At 38.9% G+C, this 25162-nt stretch overlaps 1 protein-coding gene across 1 annotated transcript in view; it reads right to left on the bottom strand.

Annotated features, from left to right (window-relative positions):
- The window catches only part of PDZD8 (PDZ domain containing 8), a 50880-nt gene that overhangs the window by 24006 nt on the left and 1712 nt on the right, over positions 1 to 25162 (bottom strand). Inside the window, exons 2-3 of the mRNA XM_021399668.1 lie at positions 9242 to 9364; positions 4359 to 4461 (exon numbers count right to left, since the gene is read on the bottom strand). Of these exons, the coding sequence (XP_021255343.1) occupies positions 4359 to 4461; positions 9242 to 9364 (226 nt within the window). The remainder of the gene's footprint in view (positions 1 to 4358; positions 4462 to 9241; positions 9365 to 25162) is intronic.

Here is a 25162-nt window from a genome sequence, read left to right as displayed (position 1 = left end):
TTTTGAAAAAGCTTCCCTTGCTTTAATCCTCCTCCTTTCTTTTGAAAGGATTAAATGCTGAAATGGCAGACTGTTAAACAAGCAGACCGAAATGCCAACTGTGAGGCATTTAATTCTGCGTATTTACAAATTAACGTTTCACAGTTGCTTCAAATTTTGACATTATTGTTGAGTATCCTCAGGCAACTCATTTCAGAAGGTGCTGAATTTGATTTACATTATTGCTCATTTTATATTTATATGTCACCACCAGAATACCTTTAGTTCCCCTTAATCCCCGATAAAGCAAATTTAGTTTTATGAAAGGCTAAGAAATATCCCTTTGTTTTTATTAAAATGTACCAACCAGCCTGCCTGAAGCAATTTCAGAAGTTACCACTGTCTGTCCATGTAGAAGCCCATAGCTGTCAGAATCACCTCCCACAAACACTGAAGATTGTGGCCTCTGTACATGTACACACACACACACAGACTCAATGTTCTGAGAGGTAGATGGCATTGACCTTACCCTTCAGTTACTTTGGTGTTGACAAAGTATTTTCTCTGAACATACAGAGAAAAGTGCAAGTGGAATTTGAAAAAATATTATTGAAAAAAAAACAGCTAAAACGCCAATAAAAGTACCCCCCTCCCCACACTTAACTGCATTTAGGAAGACACAAGTGCGGCCATTCCTGCGGCGCAACCTGAAGGAGCCTATTACTTGAAACCAGAATTTAAAACATGTTCCCTCATATCTGTCTTAGATGATCTAACTTCATTATTTCACAATCAAACAGCAATTATCTTATGCTTCTGAATTTCTATTACAAAAACAAGGCAAAAAACCACAACAACAACCCACAGAACAGATACATTTCATTTTGCAGTTAAGAACCTTCCCTTCATTACTCTATATTGTCACAAGCAATAAAAACCAATTTTTTTCCCCAGTCTGTAAGTGCTGGCCAGCATTTAGATACAAACATAAATACAGTTTTAGCTGTGGAACACCTGTCTAGTAATCCAATGTTGCTAATGCTGTCTAATGACTATATCCTATCCAAAAATAATTTTCCCATAGCAATGCAGTGATTAAAGTTAATTCCAGCAGCAACACTACTAATTAAGGTATTTAAGAATGTTTACATGTCACATGGGAACGTGCCAAATCATTTCTCTGAAGTTTTATTGGTATTTCAGACTGATTTGATAAATAGCTTAGAAGCAAGAAACATCTTTGTATTAGAACAGATACTTCAGTAATAATCCAGATACGTTCACTAACACAGCACTTTTTTTAAAGCAATTTTGACATCTGCTAATGTTCCATAAATAATGGGATCAGATTAAAGCCTCACCAAGTTTATTATGAAGTATTAAATCTGTCTAATCTTTTATCACTACTACTAGCATAATGAAAAGAATGACAATGCCAGTAAGTACAGAAAACTAGCAGAATTTTCCTCAGGAACTTTGTAGAATGTTATTTGACTCAGTGGATGTATTCTCATGCCTATACGATACTATAACAAAACAGACACTTCAACCAGAATCTACTGAACTGTTTTTCACTTCAGCTTAGATTATAATTTCTCCTCCGTATTTTCTGATATTCATTATAACAACTTCATTTCAAATAATTACTGCACACATGGTCATTAAAAGAAGGATTTAATATTACAAAGACTTCATGCAGTCACAATTTCTCAGAAAAATAAGTTCCAAACCTAAGTATGTTTGCAACATTTCTGATTCTATCGAGGGATTTGGCAATTCTCTACCCAGCAAGGTCTCCTAATTTTTTTTTTTTTAAACTTAAATTGCATATTTAAACTGATTTCCTAAGGGAGTCTCTTTTCCATGATTGCACTATACCTGGTAAATTGAAGCTGTGTAGCAAAGAGGCTTTGCAAGGTGCTAACTTTTCATTTCAGTATTCAATCACAATCAAGATCTTTAGAACCAGGACCCTAAAGTTACTTTACCTCTTCAGTGACACAAAGTTCAAGGTGGTTGAGCACGAGTTCCCCATAGTGACAGCAGAGCTACAGATCCAGCAGCTCACACCAAGGAACTGCTGCTCTCAGCAGGCAGTGATGGGATGGTGAAGGCCTGGAACACAACTACTCAAACTTCTTTACATGCAAGTCATAGTTCCGAAGGCAGGAAAACTTGAAAACCTGCCATTTCATTTTAGCTGCTCAAACAGAACGTGAGCCCAAGTACTTTTTTGCAGCTTGAAACAGGAGCCACACCTTTCCACCTACCATCAGTTTAGTTCTACTGCCATCTGCTGTCACAAACACACCAGTGCCACGCTGCCCACTAACGAGAGAAACGAAGACGTTCTGATTTTGCTACTTAAGTTACATATAAGTTAACACAAACCAATTCGTTCAGAGAAATGGAGTGTTAAATCAATGTACTGCCACCTTACTGCTACAGGAACAACCCAGAAAACGTGTGCTGCTTCAGATACTGCTTATCCCAACTAAGGGTCATTTGGATGAGTTATTGGAATTGGTTCCAAATCCTGAAATACTTTTCTGACTGTTATAAATGGGTTAAAACTATGAACTGTCCAGACTATTAGGGCTGAATTACTCCTGTTATCCTTATGTGATCAAAGAGACTTCAGAGGTAGATTAAAACAAACCAGAAAAAGTTAAGCAAAACTGCTTCATAAAACAGATTAAGCAAAATAAGTCTGAAAATAAGTTATGCCAACTCTACCTCTTGATTAATATATCAGCGAAATCTATGAATGTTATTAAAGCCTCTCAGGATCATTGCAATGCTTTCTGCTTCCTAACACCTCCGGTGGTGCAAAGCTTTGGGGTTTACACAGTATAAGCTGCCACCATTCTACCTTTCTTTTCCCATACACCTCTCTTTCTGCTTTCCACTGGCACAGATACTAACACTCAGCAAGTGAGCTTGGGGAGCCAGCACAGCTAATTCACAGCCAATCAGCCCTCACAGTCCCAGGAGCTGGTATAGACAGAGATAACTCTAGGAACCACCACTGGTTTCCATGATGTTTTGCTGTCAAACCAAACTCAAAGCTTCTCAGAAGTTTCTCCGCCTGCACACCAGCTACTGACTCCCTTCCTGCTTGCGCCTCCCCTGCCCACTTCCTGCATGCTGTGCTCAGAAAGGTGGTTGCAACTGGTTGTTCAAGGTGGCTAAAGGAGCAAGAGTGAACCTCTACTCACCCACTCACATTTTTCACTTGACTGAGAATACAGCAGCTAAGATAGTGGGAAGCAATTGTCTTTCTGATGCTCAGTCATATATTCTTTTAAGGATAACAGTGTAAGTAAGCTGAGAAGACATTTCACAGCAGTTGTCACAAGGAGTTTTAAAAACAACACAAAATGGAATTTAATTGCAGAAATGGAACGAGACATTGCATTTTTCTGGCCAGAGCAGCCAGAATCAGTGCTGATCTCTAGAACTGCAGCCAGATACAGCACAGGCACAGGGCTTAAGGGAGCTGAACTCGGACAGTAGAGGGTAAAATGCATAACACTGATTTTCATTCCAGTGATTCTTTTTATGAAGCCAGTTGTTAAGATGAAGTCTTTGTAAAGCTTCTGTTGTTTTCAATAGGCACAGTACTTACCCTGCTCAGCATAAGTTCAATTTGATGACTACCACAAGATCACTGATGTGAAATGTTAAGGCTCTCATATATTGCACCTCTTGTTTTGAAGAGAGGCAAGATTCTTCCTCCACATATGCAAGAGAAATGTATTTTGTAGGCTGTGTGCTGCTAAACTCATGTTGTCAAGCATGATAATAAAAGATTAGCTTACAATATCACTAATACTACTATGTTCTATATTTGCAGACCGTTTTAAAAGTATTTTTCTTCAGCAGACGTGGTAGGATTCATATGCTCTAAAAAAAGTGAGAGATATACAGCAATTCCTTCTGCGTTTCGTCAAAATGTAGGCAGAAGGAGGAAATTGGTCACGAGTTACTCTTTGAGCACGTGTCTTCAGTACTCATGTCAGTAGGGAATACTCTACTGCCCAGTGAACCTCATTCACTGTTTTCTAAACATCACCTCACCCAAATGTAACAGGTCTACAAATACACACTTTAAACTGTTTGCTTGAATACAGACAGACAGTTGATAATTAATATACGCAAATCAGGTACATTTTCAAGCACAACAGTGATAACTGAGCATGATGTTATCCATACGCATCAACTTGACAGTCAAAAAAACTTTGGATTAAAAAGTAACATTCTGTTTTTAGGGTTTTCTTCCAGCTAAATCACCCATTTGACTTCCCAGAATGCACACTGTCTAGACAACATAAGACCATAAGACATACTGCAACATACAAAGGTTGTATCTGTTTTACCGTTTTAATAGAACTCCTTGATTTTTCTTCCCAAACACTACTGCTCAGCTCCATTGTGCAATGAACATTTGTTTCCTTTTCATAGGATCCAAATATAAATAACCTGAAACAGAAAAGCCTATAGTAAGAATTGTAACATATTACATATGCCAGACATCATGCTAAAGTCACTGTTCTTCTCTTATCCGTCCCCCGTATACACTGTTTTCAATGTGCACAAACACAACTCCACGCAAGCAGTTCACAAAAGGAAAGGCACTGCCACCCTCTAGTGGAAGAATTCTATATGTATCACAAATCATCCCCCAATTTTTGCTAGGACTTCTGTTTGCTTTGTTAAATGTTCAGTTGGAAGATTTCCTAACAATAACTTATAAATAAACATACCAGTAACAGCAACAAAAGTCTTCCACTCTAGTCCTAAACTTACAGCATGCAACAGCTTTTCTTGGTTTGAAAGTGTGCCACTGTGATACTAAAGTCACTGTTCATGTCTATTTTGCTGAATTAGGATCCTCTTATATCTGTAATTCTTTTGATACACTCATAACAAGCCAAAGAGGTTCTTTATACATCATATTCTATTCCAGAAGGCTACAAAGCCTTTCAGTTGGATACCAGCACTAAAAAAATGGGGAAAGAAACAAACAATGGCTTTCAGGATTCATAAAGCGCTCAAGTTGTACATAGGTTATCTCACTGTAGCTGGAAGTGGATAAATATTTTGGAACAAAAACCTCAAATTATATTCCTTCAAGAGAACTATTTTTCTATATACCTTGACAGTTTCTAAGCATTCAGCCAAAGTATTTTATTTGTGATTTGAAATATTATTTATTTTACACGACTCTTTAGATGATGGAGACAAAAACTGTTAGAAAACCACATCAGTCCTCTGTTCATGCTCTTAAATAATGTTTCTAGATTAAGTATTCATGATCAAAAAGTGCATGGACTTCCAGATGTGGAAGTGTGTTAATATTTTGATAATTAAGTAAAATAATTGAAAGTAAATGTAACCAGTAACTAGAATCGGTAAAATTAAACCAATCCCAAGGTAAAGCATCTCTCTGCCTACATTAGCTCTCTAACCTGCATTGCAGTAAAGGGAATTAAGTATTCCTTTTGTACGTCTCTCTGCAAAGCATTTGTTTAACTGCTTGGATATGAGTAAGTGAATGTGTGGGCAAAATGGTAGGTGAGGATCTTGACTGTTGCTCAGCTTTCACTCTTACATCTGGGCTAGTACCCAGCACACTTGCTATACAAAGCATCAGATGTTTGTGGCTCAGTGTTAGTCACTGCATCCTTAATGCTTACTTCAGATGTGAAGTTTGCACACTTGCCCATTCTCTACTGAAACACCACAAAGAACAGATGTCAGCCTCATTTCCAGATTGACCTTCAACACTTGTTTATCTAGACACTGCTGAATCGATTACAGCACGAAGAAATCCTTTCTCAGAACGAACTGATTAGGTATTTTGTCTGGACAAGACTAAGTTTGTTCAAGGTTACTTAAACTGACCAACTCTCATCTTTTTTGCTTATTTTTAAGCCATCCCCCACAACCCTCTGTGGCAGCACCATTCTGTTTTTAGTGGTTGCTTTTAAATAACACACTTTTTCTTCTGTGCCTCCACCGCAATCAGTCTCTCACTGCTAGCAGCCACTTCATTCAAGTTTTTCCACAGCTGGTCACTGGTTGCATGCATTTCATTTTCTGGTCACCTAACTCCAAAAGAGACACACTGGGGAGGGAGTGACATTAGGCTACCAACACCCTGCTTGAAGAAATGCAACAATACTTCCTTCATTTCTAATGAGCTGTACTGTCCATGGATGCTTCACACTGGAGTTTGGAATTCAGTTTCCGTATTCAGGAAGATAAAGGGGAAATTTTAACCACTATGACATTAAGGAAGTTTTTGTTTGAATAACATCTCTACTAGCATGCAAGCAGAGGTACTGTGTGCTTTAATGCAACTGCAGAAACAGATAAAGACCGCACCACAGCACACCCAAAACAACTGCATATTGAACTGATATCTATACCCCACAGACATAAGATTTGTAAATCTGTCCGAAGGGGCTTAAGAAAGATGTTCTGATACAAAGTTGATAGCTAAATAAGGAAATGTGATTAAATTACCACTTAATTTAAATGCTCATTTTAATAGCTCACATTATGGCATAGTTTTAGAAGAGCTGATAGAGTTTCAGATTTCCTCCACAGAGCATCTTTTTAAAAAAAGCTATATGGGACATGTTGCTTTGTTCTCCCCTTTCCCTAAATATTGCAATTGTTGGTCTGTTTTTTTTTGTTCATAGAATTACCTTTATTGTCTGGGCATACAAGCTTTTTACCTCCCGATAACATTTTTGCAATGAATGAGTTCTGAGACTTAATGAGAATGAATGTACTGCAATCATAAAAACATGTTTTCAGCAGATCAGGCAAAAATTGTCAAGTATTTCTTATTTATGCCAATTTAGCCCATTCTTTCATTTTTCCTGTATTTTTAATGCAGAATTAATCTCCTTAAAAATGACAAGAAATTAGAAAAAAGTTGAAAAAGTTTATGTATTTGGTTATGTGAAGAAAAAATAAAATTAAGCTAGATATTTCTAACATAAGAAGCATGCAAATTGTGTCACCACTGTTGTTCAAGATTTAACTGGTAAACATGAAAACAGAAACTACTCTTCCATGCCATGACTGATACAAAGCTTCAATTGTTCATCTTTGCCACAGTTACCATATGGAGAAAGAATATAAAAGCCTTTTGAGGCATTGAGCAAAAGTGGGGGAAAAAAAATACAGACATCAGGGTGATCTTACACTTCTGGAACTGAGAATACTGCCAGGATTAAAAACTGTCAGGTAAACCCCACAATTTGGAAGTTCTCATTAGCAAATGATGACTAGGCTGCTATGAACTGATTCATACAGAATCTATACTATAGGCCCCCTGGGGGCACACTGCCTCCGACAGAAGGTGCTCTTGAAGATTCAGTGATCTCAAAACACCTTTACCTGAAGAACTGAAGTCAGGGAAAAGCAAACAATGGTCAGTACCCGGGCACAACGCTCACCTTGAGGCTCTCAAGGCAAAAGTCCAGAAAAATGAGCAAAAGTCCCAATGGCAAACAGGGGAGAAAATCCCTCTCTATGCTTGCACACAGTCCCGCTTAGCAGAACCCTTCCCAGCAGTCCCAGGCAACTTTCACACAGAGTGATTATGAAAAAGGGAAATTCTGATAGTTAGTTTTATACACATTTTGTATTTTTTCCTTTACTACCAAAATCTTTTACGTGCCTTTCAGCTTCTAACTCACAAATGTCTTTGGGTACAAAGGAAGGAAAAAAATATGCTTCCAGGGGTATTCTACAGACCACAGCTGTAGATGTTTAATTGCAAAAAAAGGATGGACACTTGGAAGATCTGAGGAATCATTACAGAACCAAGAGACAGACATCTAGATTGAGATGTGTCTGCTCAAGCGTGCGTATAGAAATTCCAGGCTGCATAAAAGAGTCAGATTAAATCAGACCTGAAGCTTAAAAGGCCTGACAAGCCAGCAACTGCATCCTCTCTCTGCCATCTGATAAGCATCTGTGACAGCTGAAAATACTGAGAGGTCAGATGATGATGTCAAACTGAGCAATCTGGCTTCTAGAAGGTAACGGAAAGAAAGAAAACATCACTGAGACGCTGGAAATGTTCCACAGCATTTCATATTCAGGAAAGACAAAGTACTTAAAAGTGAATTCCCAAAGCCAAGACAACTGCACGTAGCTCAAAGTAGTTATTTTGGGTCCTATCAGGATAATAACACACACACTACTGGACTGAAATTGGAGACTGCCTGTGAAAAGATCGAGATCCCTTACTCAGTATGGGTGAAGAGGAACTGCTCTTAACAGCTAAGGAATGTACCAAATCATTTAGAATTTCTGGCTTGCTCATAGAGGACACATCACAATGCTTGGAACTCAGGTAAGCAGCAAGTCTTTCCAAAAAAGTGTTAAAGATCACTGCTGTGCCCCACACAGCCCTTCGAAGTACAATATTTTCCAGAAATATGCTTGTTTTGAATGGTAAATAGCACTGGTTAAAGACGTTATTACAGCAAATACGGTTCCAACATAGTTGTACATGGCTACAGAAAAAAAAAGGCACACTAAAAGGAACTCACAAGGTAATACAACTAATAAGGAGTTAAAAAAAATAACATCAGCATAAACCAGAGTTTAGCTCATAAGGAGCAGAATGGCACAAGGCTAGATCAAAGCCTAAGCACTACTAAGATAAGATCTAACATAAACCAAGAACCAAGAGGTCTGACAAAAACAAACAAACAAGTCTGCACACTTCTTGTCCAGTTTAAAGAGAATAGTTTTCAGTAAACAAAGAACATAGATTTTCTTTGTTTCCGCTATTTTGTTCAAGACAAAGACAGTAAGTTGTGTCTCATGGAAGTTATTTGGATCAAAGTAAAACTGAATGAAACAATTATTTCCCTGTGCTTACAGCATAATACAATAGGATAATTACAACATTTACACTGTCCTGAAAGAGATTCATAATTTGGTGTGCCAAGCAAACAGGAAGAAAACAGGAGGCACATTAGCCTCTAACTAAACAAAATTCAAAATAAATAAAAATCCATTTGTATACATGCACTGCAGAAGTGCCTCAAACTTGCGACAACATTCGTTTGTTCATTTTTATTTTTAAAATATATTTCTAGACTGGAGTTCAATCATTACAGCAAAGATGCCACTTCTTGAATCAGTGCAGGCCCACAGCTATAATTACTACGATTAAGAAGCATATGTATTTGCTCAATAAAGATAAGCAAAAGACCAAAATAGATACCTTGTACATTCAATTAACGTGACTTTTAGTCGACCTTCTGTCAGTGGTGAATCCTGTACACAGAGGTCTCGATCTTCATACTCATCTGGTGATGATACTTGAAATGGAAAGAAAGGCTTGTACCTGAAAAATACAGAAGGGAATTCAAATTACATAAACCAGATTAACACACAACTTAAAAGTGGTAACGGGGTGGAAAAGAATCTTTAACGCTCCACGAGAGAAAAACTGCCATTTCTGCACATTTATTGCTCAAAAGGAATAAGAAGTTAATGAAATATTCTGAATGCACAAGATTAGAACACGTAAACAAACTTTTCTGCAACATGTAATACGAGTTACATTTACTAGCACCGAAAATTTTGAGAAAAAGGGAAATCCCACAGAAAATGTTCGTGGTTGCAAATGTTACAAGAGTCCTTTTTGTACAAAATACTCTAACAGGTCTTTATTTTATCATTAGCAAAAACCATCACCGCTTTCAAAGGTAAAAAAACCATTGAGACACTAAACCCTAAATCGTTTCAGTATTGATGTGATGTGATAACTAAAGAATCCTCAAGAACCAGTACAGTTTAGTTACACAGATTAACACTTCTTTCATTTTGTGAAAAGCATGTAATTGTTCTTTTCTTCTCATCTCCTGGAACTACAATGAAAACACAGGAAGCGTGTCTTTTTTTCCTTGAGCGTTATTTCCCTCATCGCTGCATGCGACTTTCATGGAAAGCAGTTCACGTTCAAAATGCTCAGGGTTTTCCAAGCACTGTCTCACCACACAACTTGCTCTTTTTGAGTTGAATACGCTGACTTTTGAGCGCAGCTTTCCCTTCTCACTTGCCCCTGCTCCGGCGTGGGACACGGCCAGGATCTGAGGGCAGGCAGCAAGGGCTCGTCCTTGGAAACAGAAAAATATTATGGAATCTGGAGCAGTATTTACATGAAGAATTTGAGAAAGCACTTCTAGGGAGTTTCTTCTTTCTACTTTGACTTAATGCTAATTTCCTACCACTTTCTAGTGCTTGGTTTCCCATTCTATCACTGACACAGCCTTCCAGTGAGTATTTCTGCACAGACAACTTGCAAATAGCAGCACACGAACATCGCTGCCTGCAGGATGTATCTGCCATTTCATAAGAAAGAAGTCTTTCACAAACACTTTTTGCTTAACCATCAGAAGCATCTGCTTGTCACATTCAGAGATCACAATATGTTCAGGAAACAGTCACACGGATCTGAACTGGAGAGTCTCAGAAACTCAAATAAATCATGAAGTGCCCTTTGACTGTCCACACTCTTCAGGAGGGAGCCCGGCACTCTGGTTCGAGACACTTCAGTTTTGTACGAGCACCAGCCTAGGAGAGAGCCACGAGAGAGACATTTCTTTTGTTCTCCTTGTGAATAAGTCCATCTTAACACTCCAGTTGTTTTATTGAAATGCAATTCAATTTCTAGCTTTAATTTTGTTCCAAGTTTCTCCCTCGTTAGCTCCTCCAGAAAGAAGGCTGCTTTGAAGTTGGACAAATCCAAATACTCTGATTTAAAAACATTATACAATTATTTTGTGTGAAAAATACGAAGCACTTACATCACATTGGCCATAGCTTAGATTTGAGTGTACCATAAGCTACCACTCCCAAATACTCCGTATGCGCGTTCTATCTGGTTTGATATGCTATTTATAACCTTACCTTGAAATTCTTGAATTATTAAACAAATAACGACAAGGAGGGGAAAAATTCCACCACCGTTTCCACTCTACAAACTGGGAGAAGCACTGCTGCTGTGGGACCTCAGGTGCACGCCAAGCCCCAGCACAACCCTGCCACAGAGCTCTTGCTTCCAGTGCGAGCAGCAACATCCTCTTCCTTTTGGTAATGACTTTCCCCCAAGAAACAGACTCTGCTCAGGTTTTCAGCAAAAAACAAAAAAAATCTGTTAGACAACTGCACTGCAAAAATAATGCCATGTTTTGAGTGAGTCATTACTTGTAGGTTTTCGATTTTTCAGCACAGTAAGAACTTAATTTCTACAAACACAGGAAGAGTGCAAGGAAGAAAAAAAATCCACCTTTTTGATTAGTCCAGCAGCTATGTGCTGCTTCCAAGAAGTCTTCCAAAAAAAGCTTTCCTTGGGAACCCTAGACCAGTGACCAGCACCAGGCCTGCAGCAAGCTGCTGGGACATGAGTTCTTGGTGGGAAGGGGGGGAAATATTGAGGGTTGAGTAAGTTCCCATCACCTTCCTTAACTTCTGGTATCAATAAGACCTTTCCCTTACACATATCAAACAGTCTGCAGGATATTGAAGGGGAAAAAAAGAGTCTGGATAAATTTAGTTACAATACTGAGAAAACAGCGAGAATGAAAAAAGCAAAACAACCAAATAAAACAGTTGGTCAAGGCAAAGATGTAGTCTCTAAAGTAGATTCAGAACAAAATGTTTAAATACCACATACACTGCAATCTTTTGCTACAATATGGAATGAGGAAATAATCCTCAGAATAAGCCTCTTTTTTGTTAGACAAAGACAATATTAACTAGAATTTTGATTTCTATTTTACATATATATATTTAAATTAATGCACTAGTGAATCAAAGAGAGGAAAAAATCTGAAATGCCAATGCAGTTGTCTACAGTAACATGCAAAACACTTAGGAGTATATGCCAGACTTTGGGTTGTGCAGCACATAATTAAATTTCCTATAAATATTGAATGAAAAAGCCTTCAACAAAATTTCTAAGTTACAGCAAGAGTTTACGTTCACGTTCTTACCAATAAAACTCATTTGCAAAATCCTTAGCAAGAAATCCTAATATATTAGTTACTTGCAGTGGCACGTGGGCAGCATGCAACACACACTCATACCCTGAGAGCTATCCCATGTTGTCCCAGCTTTTCCCCCATGGCAGGGAAAGCCTGAAAGCCACGTTACCTTCTACAGCACCACTGCCTGCAGCCACAGCACTGCTGCTCCTGGGGTCAGAGCGGCACAGAACAAACAGCATCCCACTTCCCTGCCTTAAACCACCCCACTGCCTGACAAAATGAATGTGAACTTTTATGAAATAAGCATTTCCAACAGGGATAACAAAACACACTTTCAGTATGGAAGTGAAGCTATTTTTCTGTATATTAAAGTATCAAGGCTTTTAGCTCCTAGTGACAGTAACATCTCAGGGAAGCTGTTTCGGTGGGCTGCTCTCAGGAATTCAAAGCTTTTGCTTTGGAAGCCCCAATTGAGAAAAAAGCGTGGCATCTATTTGGCTGTCTCTGTATGTAAATACTAATCCACACTTTTCAGCTTTAACCCATAGCCAACAAATTTCCATTCAACTGAGGGCCTCACTCTGGAGAACAAGCCCATAGGAAATGGGTCTGCAATGGGTCCTCTGGTTGCTGCAGGCTGAGAAAAAAGTTACAAGCTTTGTCAGCAGACTGAGGGAATGTAGGGCTCTGCTGGCAGAGCAGCATTGAGGAAAAGTTACCAAAAGCTACTTGTAAGAACTACAGGGTGTTTCTAAATGGAGTTGATAGCTGGATCTCCTGGGTAAGCTTTCACTGCATTTATACTATACCCATCCCAAGTAGGGTCTAATGTTGCCCCTTCTTATTCAGCAAGGTCAAAAATTCACTCACGTCCCATATCCTTGTCCTGCAAAGCAGGATTACACCAGCTTGATCCATATATCCAAAAGCTTCCTTTACAATCCAGACTTGTAAACGATACCAAACAAGTATCAGAAACAAGGTAGGTTTTGTAGGGGGGACCCTGTCTTTAAAATGTAGTTGTAATGTCTTCATGACTGCATCTTTTGCACAGAGAAAAAAAACAGCAGCAAAAAAAAAAAAACCCATCACATTGTACCTATACTAAAAACCAAACACCTTAAGGCCACACTCCAGAATCCTGCGTGGACATGGCATGTTATTTAACAAGTTTTTAAAGAAGTCCTCATATCAGATGCTTCTATTTGTTTTTAATTTAACAAAGCATCTCAACAAATTGATCATTTTGTCTTGTGCAGAAGCCTGAAACTCAAATAGCACACAACTAAGAAAATGTTAAAGAGCAGCATTGTGACTCTGTAAGAAAAGAAACATCCACTGACCTGTTTTGTGAAGTTTTGGCAAACAAAGAAAAAAATGTAAAAGTCATATTTAAAAGTTGTTGAGTAGCAGAAGGGTTTCAACAAATACAAGACACAGTGAAAAAAAAAGTAATTTCACATGAGGAATTAGGTCAGATGATTATACTGAAAGATAATTAAGATAAGGTTAATTAATAGACAGGATTAAAGGTACACTTAAAATAGCATAATACTTAGCTCTTCCACACAGGGCAAAAACATTTCCAGACCCTGCCTGCAGCCTGCGTGTCTCCTGCACACTAAGAACTCCTCCACTTGATTCATGTCACATTTCTGAGCCACTCTGGGGCTCCTTTGCTCTCTTCACCACCTGAGATCAAAACTGCGTCTGAAAGAAACAAATCAAACTTGCTCCCATTCATCTGTATGTGTGTGGGGCAGGGGGGGGGTTGTTCAGCCCCTGAATGGCTTCTTTCTCCCTTCCAGCTGCCAGTTCTGCTGGAGAGTGGGAAACACTCACCTACACGGTAGGAACAAGACTAAATCGCTGCTTTACTTTTAGGAATATCTAATCCACATTCCCATCAACTTGAGTTCACTACTGAATGTTTTGTGCTCCTTAAGCCAGCTGTTAACAGGGGAGAGGACAGGAGTCTTTTACACCTTAATTTAGTTTGAGAAACCTATTGGATGAATTGAGCGCTTCCCCAGAACCTACTTAAATACAGTATTTTTAGACGCATGAGGAAATTCATTAAGAGGAAAAAAAAACAAATTTAAAATAAATAACTAAATATCAGGCTATCTGGCCAAAGATAACCCAGGGCTTATGTGTTTCTGTCATTGCATCTCTCAGGAGCATCCCAAAACCCAGCACAAAGTCCTTGTTAAGGCTCAGTCGAGACAGGAAGACATTCAGAAACTCTCAGCAGCCCATTTCCTACCTCGGTATGCAGGAGATTTACAGCTTCATTTTTAAACGCAGGACGAGGTGAGCATTTTGTTGAGAACAGAGCTTTGGTTCACAAGTGAGAAGACGTTTCTAGAATAAGTTCTGGGAAAAGTTTAAACTGTTCTCTGGTTTTACAAAGGACATTTAACATGTAAGCGAGCGGACTAAAACCTCACGGGGTCTCTGTTCAAGCCCACATTAATCACTTGTGTTTTATGAATCCCAGCGCTGCTTCACTGCCATAAAATACAATTCAACATCACTAAATTTAGTTATTTTTTTTTAAATCAAGTCACAGATTTATGCCATGACACATTACCTGAACATTTAAATCTTAACAAACAGGGCAAAAAAGAGACACTAAATCACAGAAGCCTCCACTGGTTAAACACGTAGACTTCTTTTTAGCAGAACTCTATTTTGTACACATTTCAAGGCTTCAACATTTTTTTTGCCTCAATATATGAAAACAAGTCAAAATCTGAAGTGGGACCATGGCTGGCAAAACAACAGATTACTCTTGTTAACACTACGCCACTTGAAGATTTTAATATCTAAAATATTGTGGAAATAACAATTCCTTTTTTAATTTTTTTGTAATTTTTTATTTTTCCTTTTGGGAATATACAAAAGGCTTAATAAACTACAGAATAAAATACAGAGTCACTTTTAGAGACAGGCTTTTTTTTTTTTTTTAATCTGATTCACAGAAATACACATTTCCGAGTTGATAAAATACATACATTTAAAAATAGATCGACACCAAATGACGTTGTAACTGCTGTCATTTGAGAAGAGCCTTCTATTCTTACACTGTGTGCAACTCCAGATGAAGTTTATCACCAGAAAAACTCCAAAATATTACAGTCTACTCCTAAAAGGGCATGGTCACATCAATGAGATTTTAGAAGCATTTATCAGCTTACATTTAGGCTTGCTAGCATTAAATGTGATACTGCAAACTGCTTATATCATTCTTCACATTGAAGATTAAACTTGGAACTCATCCTTATTTGAAAACAATAATTAATAGGGTGAGGTTTTTTTTTTTTAAAGTAGCAATTTAGGTTTTCCAAAAGTAATTCTCCACCTTCCACTGAGTTCACAAGGAACAAAGCCCCAGAACTGTCAGAATTCTGATTTGAAGGACTTCAGCAACCCTAAATACACTCTTACTCAAACAGAAATCCACTAATTTGAGCTTTACCCACACCTATAAGAACCCGGCCCATGAAAATCACTACACTGAGAGTAGGTTTCTTTTCTTGGGAGTTTTAAGGAAAACTGCAAATGCCTCCTAGCACTCCGCCCACTGTGTTACAGAATATTCTGCCACAGACGTGGGAGGCTCGTACACAGAAGCTGTCAATATAACTACAGTTACTTTTTAAATCAAGTCCTCAAAAAAAAAAAGCAAGAATTTTATTTTGTCATCGAATCATAGAATAGTTCAGGTTGGAAGATATTTTCTTCAGCTACTTTTCACACATTTAGACTACAGTCTTCCTCCTTGCAGCAGTATCAGTACCCCCAAAGCGCTTCAAATCAGATATTAAAAATGAATACTTAAAACTGTAAGATCCACTCCACAATGGGTGATTAAAAAAAAGTAGAATATTCAAGTAGCTCTCTTCAGAAAAAAAAATATGGTAGATTTCTTTTCCAGCTTATACGACAGAAGTCATTGTAAATACGGCAAGGAAAGCCTTACCGTTGCTCTCTGTACTGAAATAGCCACAGGCAAAGAGAAATCTCAAATCAGCCTTATCAAAATTTATGTTCTTAGCACAAACATCAATTTGATTACGTACAGACTTCTTTGCATCACAAAAATATTCTCCCAAACTCTTAAATTCTATAAACATAGCCAACAACTGTTTCATCTCCTTGAGTTTTCATGTTCCTTCAGAGATTTTTTTTATTGCTTTGTTACATTTTGTTTTAAATTACATTTAATGAAGCCAACTGTTGGTTCCAACTATGAGAAGGAATGTCACTGTGAGACAGGACAGGGACAGCAGCCTAACCAGGAAGGCTGAGTGGTGGCTCTGCTCCACATTGGAAAGACAGTGCCCAATATGCTCATCTCCACCAGAGCTGGAGAGAGGCAGGTGTGCTCCAGCAGCCATTCCAACAAGCAGCTTTTAGGCATTCAAGAAGAACAGCAACAATCATATCAGGAAGCAATCAAACAAAAACAAAGCTAAGACACTCCAGAACTCTGCACCTTCAGCCAGCTGGATTAGAGATTGGTTCCAGTAAGCACTGCTAGCAAAACACTGGCATTTTCCCACTTCAGCAACACACTCTCCCCATAAGGAGGTTCCAAATCTCCCTACAAATACGATTTCTGAGCAAGTCTGGTCAGAAGAAAATGATGTTGGTGTTCTAACAGTAATCCTGACTCAGTGCACAATTTGCCCACTGAGCTGGAGAGTTTTAGTCCTCTGCCCTAAACCCCAGCCCACACAAAAACTACTGACACCCTCTCAGACAGCTTTTGGAGAGGCCAGAAAATCACCTCCTTTCGCTCTAAAGGCGGTCTCTGAGAGCCAAAAACCAGATGTGGAAAAACTCTTTGTGTCTATTCTGAATTCTAGACATCACAGCTTTCAACGTTTAACCCTGCTCTCCATTTAGCTTTAAAAATGTATGAACTACCAAAGCTTCTCCTCAATTTACATCGATCTAGTCACTTCTAACAGCACTGCAGATGGTCCCACTTGCACCCTGCAAGCCTTCCGAAGTGTTGGAGCTAGCCTAGCTCCAACCAGCAGTACCTTTCTCAAAGCCGAGATGACTGAGGTTCACCTTAAAACACCTATTGCAAACAGCAGCAACCAAGGACCTATTTCAGGCGCAGCCCGGCTCCCTAGACAGCAGCAGTGGGGAGGGCAAACCATCAAGCACATCTGCCAGTTGGGGACTGCTCTGCTTGGGGAGATGTGTGACTGAGAGCAGTTTGGAAATGAGCCCTTGCTGTAAGCAAAGCAGCCCAAATAATGCAGCTGTCCCATCTGGATGTGCCCTGCAGCACCGCTGCTGCTGACCATGCACAGGAAAGGGGTGTGAGATGAACTACCAGGAGGGATTCCTGCACCTTACACATCCTGCTCCACTGATGGCACATTAGCTGTGACTTGTGATTACATCTGGAAGAAGCAGCTGCTCCAATTACCATAACCTTCTCCCAGTATGCCCATAATGAAGTTGGGTATTTTCTCTAATTTGCTCTTCCTTCAAAAGAACAGAAAAGTCTGAGTTTTTGTGGTATTGTTTTAAAACAATACTCCTGACAAACACTGCTGTTCCCACCCCACTTCCCCTGTAATCCACTGGGCTCTTTGCTCGGCAACATCAGAAGTTTTCTTTTGTTTATTCTGCCATAACGCCTGAAGTATGCAGAGTTATTCGGGAAAATAAAACAACAACAAAAAACAACAAACTGTTGTGAAGTTTCCAGAACCAGACTCCATCATTTCCTCCTGTTTAATTCCTCTGGAAGTATTCACTGCACCAGATCATTCACAGCAGTGATTCAAACAATTCCATGGAGGCTTCTATCATGTCGCTGCAGGACTTCAACTTCCACTCATCCTACTTTAGCTAAGGCAAACAGGAACAATGCTTTAGTTCATTTTCTACACAGTTGATATTCATGGAAAAGCCTACTTTAGCACTTATATTAAAAACACCATGTAAAAGTATATCTGGCAGGGTAGGTTTCAAAGTTTGCCAAATCATTTATTTGTTACTCTAAGTATCAACAGCTTCATTCCAGTTATGCGTGCAAAGTATAATCTTGTGCTAAGAGCCATTATAAAAGCAGACCATAATACCTGTACCCATTTCCTTCTGAATGGGCCTTTTACAGTACTATGTTGATGTTAAAAACTGACGTAGGAAAATTCACTGAGGTTTAGCATTAAGACTAGGTGGAGATACAAATACAGTACTATGTTTTCCATTAGACATCCACCAATTATGTCTCAATTTTTGCCCAATATTTTGACGTATTTTTTAATTTAAGCTCAAGTTGCCCTTGCAATTTTTACACTTCAACAAATGCAAAATTATTATTATTGTTATTTTTAAAAAAACCTTTCCTGATTGTCCAAGTGTAACTTTATGCTAGTCATATCTGGTGATTTATTACAGTCCCTGAGCATGCGTAATAGTCTGATTAACTCTATTGTCGGCTGATCTCTGCCATATTCTCTTTTTTCGCAGACAGATTTTTACAAGATCTGATAAGCCTTTGGAAACATGAAAATGATAGCGGAGTTCTAGCACAGCAATAATTTCCATTACACGATCCAGCTTTAATGGAGAGGGCTGAGTGCACTGCTCCTCGCAGACCATCCTGCTGAACAACAGCATAGCTACCAGCTGAACAGCGGAATCAATAAATTATAGAAGTAAGCTGTTCCCATGTAGTTTTAGGGCTAAAATAAATTATAGCAGCTGCACGATAAAGAAAAAAAGTAGCCAAGAAAAGAAGTAGCCCTCTAGAGTCCAACTCAGAGTTGAAAACCCTCTTTCTCATCTCACAAAGAGCATTTTGAAGTCAGGTCTGTATTTTAGCCTAGATTTATTTGGCTATTGAAATTACTGCCATTTGTTAGACAGTAAAGGTAAATAATGACAAGAAACATTTCCAAAACTTGTGTGAATCTTCCTTGTGTCTCTGAACTGAGATGCATGGCGTTCCAGCAGCAAGTTTTTAACTAGAAGCTCGGTGACTATAGCAGGAACAACTCCCATTGAAGGAACATCTGAGTTGCATGTTTGGCTGAGTGTGTCACCGTCATCCTGAGGAATGCTTGCATAAAATAACGACCAAGTCCCCACAATGCAAACTGGCATCTGCACTCACTTCCAAAATGAGAACTTACCCACTGTTACGAGCAAAGTGTTGATATTCATCACCCAGAATAAAACTTGCTGAAAAAGCTGCTTGTTCCTGGCTATCACCGCTTTCTTCTGGACAACAGCACCATTTGAGATCACCATGCAAATGGTTTTGTATTACAGCAATTGATGTACTTTAGAGACCAGGATGGCACACCTTATCCATTAAATTAACAAATCACTTACGTATGTAACATTGTCCCCTTCATACACATTTTAGCAATAAAGCTTATTAATCCCAGTAGCAGTTCTACATTTAAAGTCTCCTGTAATATCAAGAATAAGCAAATGTTGAAATAGTTTTAAATCAAACAAGCGTGAACATGAACTGTAAACACAGGAGCATACTGGGTGACTTGAGGCAATCTGTGCAGGAATGCAGAACAAGCAGTTTCCCTTTGAAACCCCATAACATGAAAGGACTAGCAGCTCCAGCAGTGCAGTGGCAGCCAGAGCCCAAGCTTCCAACCGGCCGGAGCAGCACAGTTACACCACTGCTATGGCAGCCTACTGAACTTCCACAGGCTCCTACCTACCCACGGAAATTGAAGAGCACAGAACTGCCCGTACTGCAGCCTGTTATTCAGAATGACCCAACCCCAGTGCTTGACCATCCCTCCCTGCCTGCCTGCAGCAGGTAGGCTCACATCCCGACTCAGAGGTGGGTTAGATGCTTACAGCTTGACACCGCAATTCCTATATGATTGATATTTGCATTGAAGTAAATTACCTTTACAGTGGTACTTTTAATCTTTGTATTTCATCTTTAATTAAGAAAAAAAATAAAAAATGATGTCAGTCAGATAAAGTAATTTTAATTGACAATGGAATACAAAAAAAAAAAAGTATTCATTCTCACTGGGCAGCAACATCAGCTTGATCCTCCAGACATGACCTCTGAGGGAGGAGGCCAATGCCAAGTAAAGGCACATAAAGCTCAGTACTATACACAGCTCCCTTCTGTACCTGCAGCGCGGTGAAGAAGAAAACAAAGTATTTAAGGTTCCAGGCCTCAGATTTGTTTACTATGTGTCAGGTTACCAGCAAATCCACTTCTCTAAACTCTGTACAAATAAAAAAAATTACTTGTCCATGCACTACACGACGATCTTCCAAGCATGAAACTGCTGTCTACAGACAGATCTACTGATCCTCATTATCACTGCTCTGCCAGCAGCAGAACAACTCTGTGCTGGCATCATTTAGAACATCACCTCTCTGGAACAATCTGAAAATCCACAAGTACCACAGTGCTTCTCTACCGTCCAGTTTTGCAGAGTTTAAAAAAAAAAGGCTCTTTTTTATTTTTCTGCCTAGAATGGGCAGGGGCATAGTGATATATTAACAAAACAATAATTCTTTCCTTGTAGCAGAACAGGAATGAGAACTTCATTCAAATAGGAGCATCCCTACAGATCTAACTGGTAAGAGAGATTCATATCACATCTACAGCACAAATCCACTTGGGAAAAGAACCTCCACATCCTCTAACTTTGCAGAAGCTATAAAGTAGGTATTTATACTGACAGCTGATTTCTGAAAAATCAGAAATGCTCACAGTGAGTATTGCTGGTTAGAATATCTTATGAACAATACAGGTATATTTAATTTTATATTTCTTCCAATACCTCTACTGCCAAATCATGAAGTCATTTCTATTATAAGAAACATTCCATAATCAATAGCTACTTACATTACTTCTCAGCTTCAGTTTGCCAAAAATAAGAAACTGCTGTGTAACCCTCAAATTGCATTCTGTAATGGGAAATTAAAATAAGTTTGTCTAATGGTTCTTGCCAGTGACATTCAATAGAGCTTCAGCTTTCAAATGAAGCAGAAAACTATTTAACATAACTAATTATATTGCAAATGACCAGATGAAAGGATAATTCACATTGGAAAAGATTTCAGGTGGTCACTTAATATGAAAGGTAAAAATGTTGAAGTAATCCTTTGTGAGATTACTTCTGAAGAAAGAGCAACTCCACTCTGATAGCACGTATTAAAGCTAATTGTACTTCCCCAAACAACCTAATATCCATACCAAAATATTAGGGTTCTTTTAACTATAAGGAATGGAGAAACAAAGTGTTCTTAAAATACACAGAACTCCCCCGCTGCTTTGGCAATACGTAAGCTGCTTAGGATCTAAATGGATGAACTTGAAAGACCTTAAACTTAGGGAAAAAACAGCGGCTGCCAGAATTTTGACATCACTGATGGGGAAATACTTTGAAATTCACTTTCAGAGGGAAACTAAATTGCAAGTACTTCCTCCTTCCCCTTTATAGATACAAAACCCTTCCTGTGTATTTGTTACGGAGAGGTCTATTTCAGTAGTCTAGAGCCAAAAAAAAAAAACCCCAAACCAAAAAAACCCAACAAAACAGAGCTCCCTGAAACCTGCACAAATTGATCAGAACCTGTTCAAACCAACAGAACTATAGTGACTTAAAAACAGGCTAGTGAGTGCAGTGTAATTAGCGTAACTACACACCTGACATGAAATATCAAGGTTGCCACCAATAAGCAGGTTAATGAGCAAGGTGTAAGCTCATTAGAGAACTAAGAAGTGAACCTGTAACACCTCCAACAGCACAAACAAGCAAGAAGGCAGTAGCAAGGACTGTTTCAAGCGTCTATCACTAAATACTAAGAGTGCTATGACAGTGTTAGCAACCACAGCCCAGTGTTAACTACTTGATCCTACTATTAAAAGGACACGATACAGGAAGTCAAAACCAACATCAAAAAAAATGTCTGTGGTACTACTTTTGCAGAATAGTTTGAGAGCATACTATGAGAAATGAAAGCTTGGATTCAGTCTACTTGATAGACTCTTCTGCGTGCTGGTAACTGGCATCCATGGGCACTGTCTAGCAAAAGAAGCCTACACGAAAAATCCAGTGTCAGGGCAAACTGTGCTGGTGGCTATGGCTCGCTGGATCTGGATCCTGAGGGTGCCAGTAGCAAAGACTCTGGGACAGCAGAACACAGCCGGTGGGTAAGCGGCCAATCCACGATTACCTCGTTTCTCAAGGGCGAACCAAAACTCACATGTATTGGAAGAAAAAGGAAGAACACATTTGGACAAGATGCTTCTCTGACAGATCACAGCTTTCAGAAAACAAGCTGCTCACATTTCTACAGCAAAGCAACCAAAACATTAAAGTTAGCTATAGAACAGTAATAATTCTTGCTGCTTCCAACTGAATCGCACAGACCCTTCATCAATGACTGAGAAAACAAAACTACCCTACTATTCACTGAATTTTACTGGCAGCCTCACTTCCAGGAATGCAACCAGCTTCCACCATATGAGATAGCTGCTCTGCACTGAATGGCAATTGCTTCAAAATGAGCGTTTGCCAGATATAAATACATTTCTTCAAGAGCCAAAGAAAAGTGATTACGCACTGTTAGAATAAAACACAAATTACTGCTGACTTATTTAGACAAACTGCATTCCTCCTTTTTCAATTAGCAGACAATTGCTTTTATAGAGAAACTCGTACGTGCTATTCTAAGTGAATTTTGAAACACACTTAATGCTCTACATTGCCTCCCCTCATAGATACCCAGAGCACATCAGGAATGCACGAGGTCATCTTCCACATTCACACTGCAGCTATGTACAGTGCACAAAGGCACTCTTGGCAATGAATGATGTGAAGGAAGATGGTATTAGTAATCACTGTTTTGTTGCCTAAAATTTGGTACATATCTGGGATGACAACAAAAGGATGGCTGCAGTAATCTGTCTATAGAGACATCCAGTATGTATGTGAAGACAAAACACATGTATGCTTTTTCTAATGCAAAGTTTTACAATTAAATAACTTAAGAAGGGGGAATCTGTCTTGCAGTAACTTAGTTACAGAGCGTTCAAAATTCAGCTGTTGGCAGAAGTTCTCAGGCCATTCATCAGCAAAAGCCCTCTACAGGTTGCTAAATATAAAAGACAACAAAAATAGCATAAATTTAATTTTAACACTACTTATCTTAAAGTTAAAACTCCTTTGTGGACTCAATCTGGAAACTATCAGGATAACAAACCCCTTTAACCAGCTGGAAAGAGAACTCCCTGCACTCCAAGTGCTTTTGTTTGCAGGGTTGTAATTACGGCTATTCTAAGATTTATTTACAGAGTTACTTGAGCAAGAGGTTTTGGACTACACACAGAAGCAAACACTAAGTACTAAACAAGAAGCATGTAGACCATACAAAAAGAATGGAGAGAGAATAAACACATTCCTAGTATATGAGAAATTGTTAAGTTTTAAGGTAACAGGTTATTAACCAGTTGTGAAACCGCTCTGACTTCTTTATATTCTTTGCTAAGAAATATACTAACATGGCTAATGAATTCTTAGAAATATCTATTTAAAATGCCAAGTTTCGCATCTTATTAGCAAGGAACAACATTTCAAATCAATTCTCCATATCACATAAGCCAGAATGCCTCAATTCTCAACTATGCCATCATGTAAGAGTGCATTGTCACTACTTAACTGTTAATTACTTTTGCTGTCTAGGGATCTAGCTAAACAAACTCATATAATATGCTCCACAAAACCTTGGATGCATGTGGACAGCCAAAGGGTTTGTGGATAATGAGTCTAAAGGGCCCCATGAAGGAGCGGGTCTACAGTCCCGCTAGAAAATATCAAAGGCAAAGTTCTAAACAGTTAGAATGCCAATGACCCAGCCTTCCTCACTTAAGGTAATTTCATTAGCAGGCATTAAGCTCAGTGTCCTGCCTTCCCCCCCATCACAACACAGTGGGTCAGAATTACACGTTCAGAATATGAAATAATATGTAAAGGACAAAAGCACCGAACACAGGGGTGGACACTACTTCACTGAGCATCTGCCACCCTGTACAAACAAGCCAATTATCCAGTGTGAGAATCAGCTGTGACAATGTTTTCCTCTCAAGCATTCTCAAATTCCCAACTCCTGACAAGTTAAAGGGAGCATTTTAAAATAAGTTAACTCTTTTCAGTGTTATAATAATTTATGTGTCTTGTATTGTTCTCAATGTCAGTTAGTTTCTGTATTCATACACTTCTACTCATTTCCGTCCAAAACACTGAGCTCTGCCTCTTTCCTTTCTCCCCTTCAGTCTCTTTTAACACACCAATGGCTCCCACATACTGAATAGTGCAGAACATTTGAGAAATACATCAACAATCCAGTATGTCTAGCCAAAACGAGAGTCCTAGCGTTCAGGTGAATCTCATAAAGGAAAAGCAAAGAAGCTTTTCTCCTGCTGCTGAAGGGGAAGAGCACGTTATCACTGCTTCCACAAACAGGATAGAAACTTGTCTGGAGAGCATAAAGATGATTCGCTCTACTTGCTCTTTCTAGGTACACTGAGACCATGCTCTCCCAGCCTCTCCTTTGGGCTCTTTTCCACATTTAGCAGCTTCAGTCTCTTCCCAAAACAGTAAAAGGACGGAAGAAAACTTGCTCTTGACAGTTTCACTGCTGCCCAGGGCCCTCCAGATAGCAATTCAGCACCCTGAAATCTCAAAGGACCACCGCATTACTTTAAGAAACTACCTACTGGGGCTTCCCAAGCCTTGAATGTTTTACACGTCCACTTCCATGAGAACCCTTCTAAATTAGATTGCAGAAGAACCAGCTGAAAAGGCTTTAAAAATTATGACACTGCTAATTACACTTCGAACAGGCATTTTCAGTTACTCATCCTTGAGGAAGCGCAGAGAACAGGCTTATTGGAGAAGAAGGTAGTAAACAAAAATCCTTCCTTAACACTTAACAAGAACTACAAGAAATGAACTGGAGGAAAAGGAAACATCGTATCCTAAGAGTGTTAAGATACATGAGAGAAGGGGAACATTGTATACCCTGACAGAGGCAAGGCAGTATTTTTTCTCCAAATCTAGAATCAAGGTGGAGTCAAAATGATGCCACCTGCCACTTCTACTACAGAAACATCA

Source organism: Numida meleagris, chromosome 5, assembly GCF_002078875.1.
Source record: "Numida meleagris isolate 19003 breed g44 Domestic line chromosome 5, NumMel1.0, whole genome shotgun sequence".
NCBI classification, from domain to species: domain Eukaryota; kingdom Metazoa; phylum Chordata; class Aves; order Galliformes; family Numididae; genus Numida; species Numida meleagris.
This window is presented reverse-complemented; position numbering and strand designations above follow the sequence as displayed.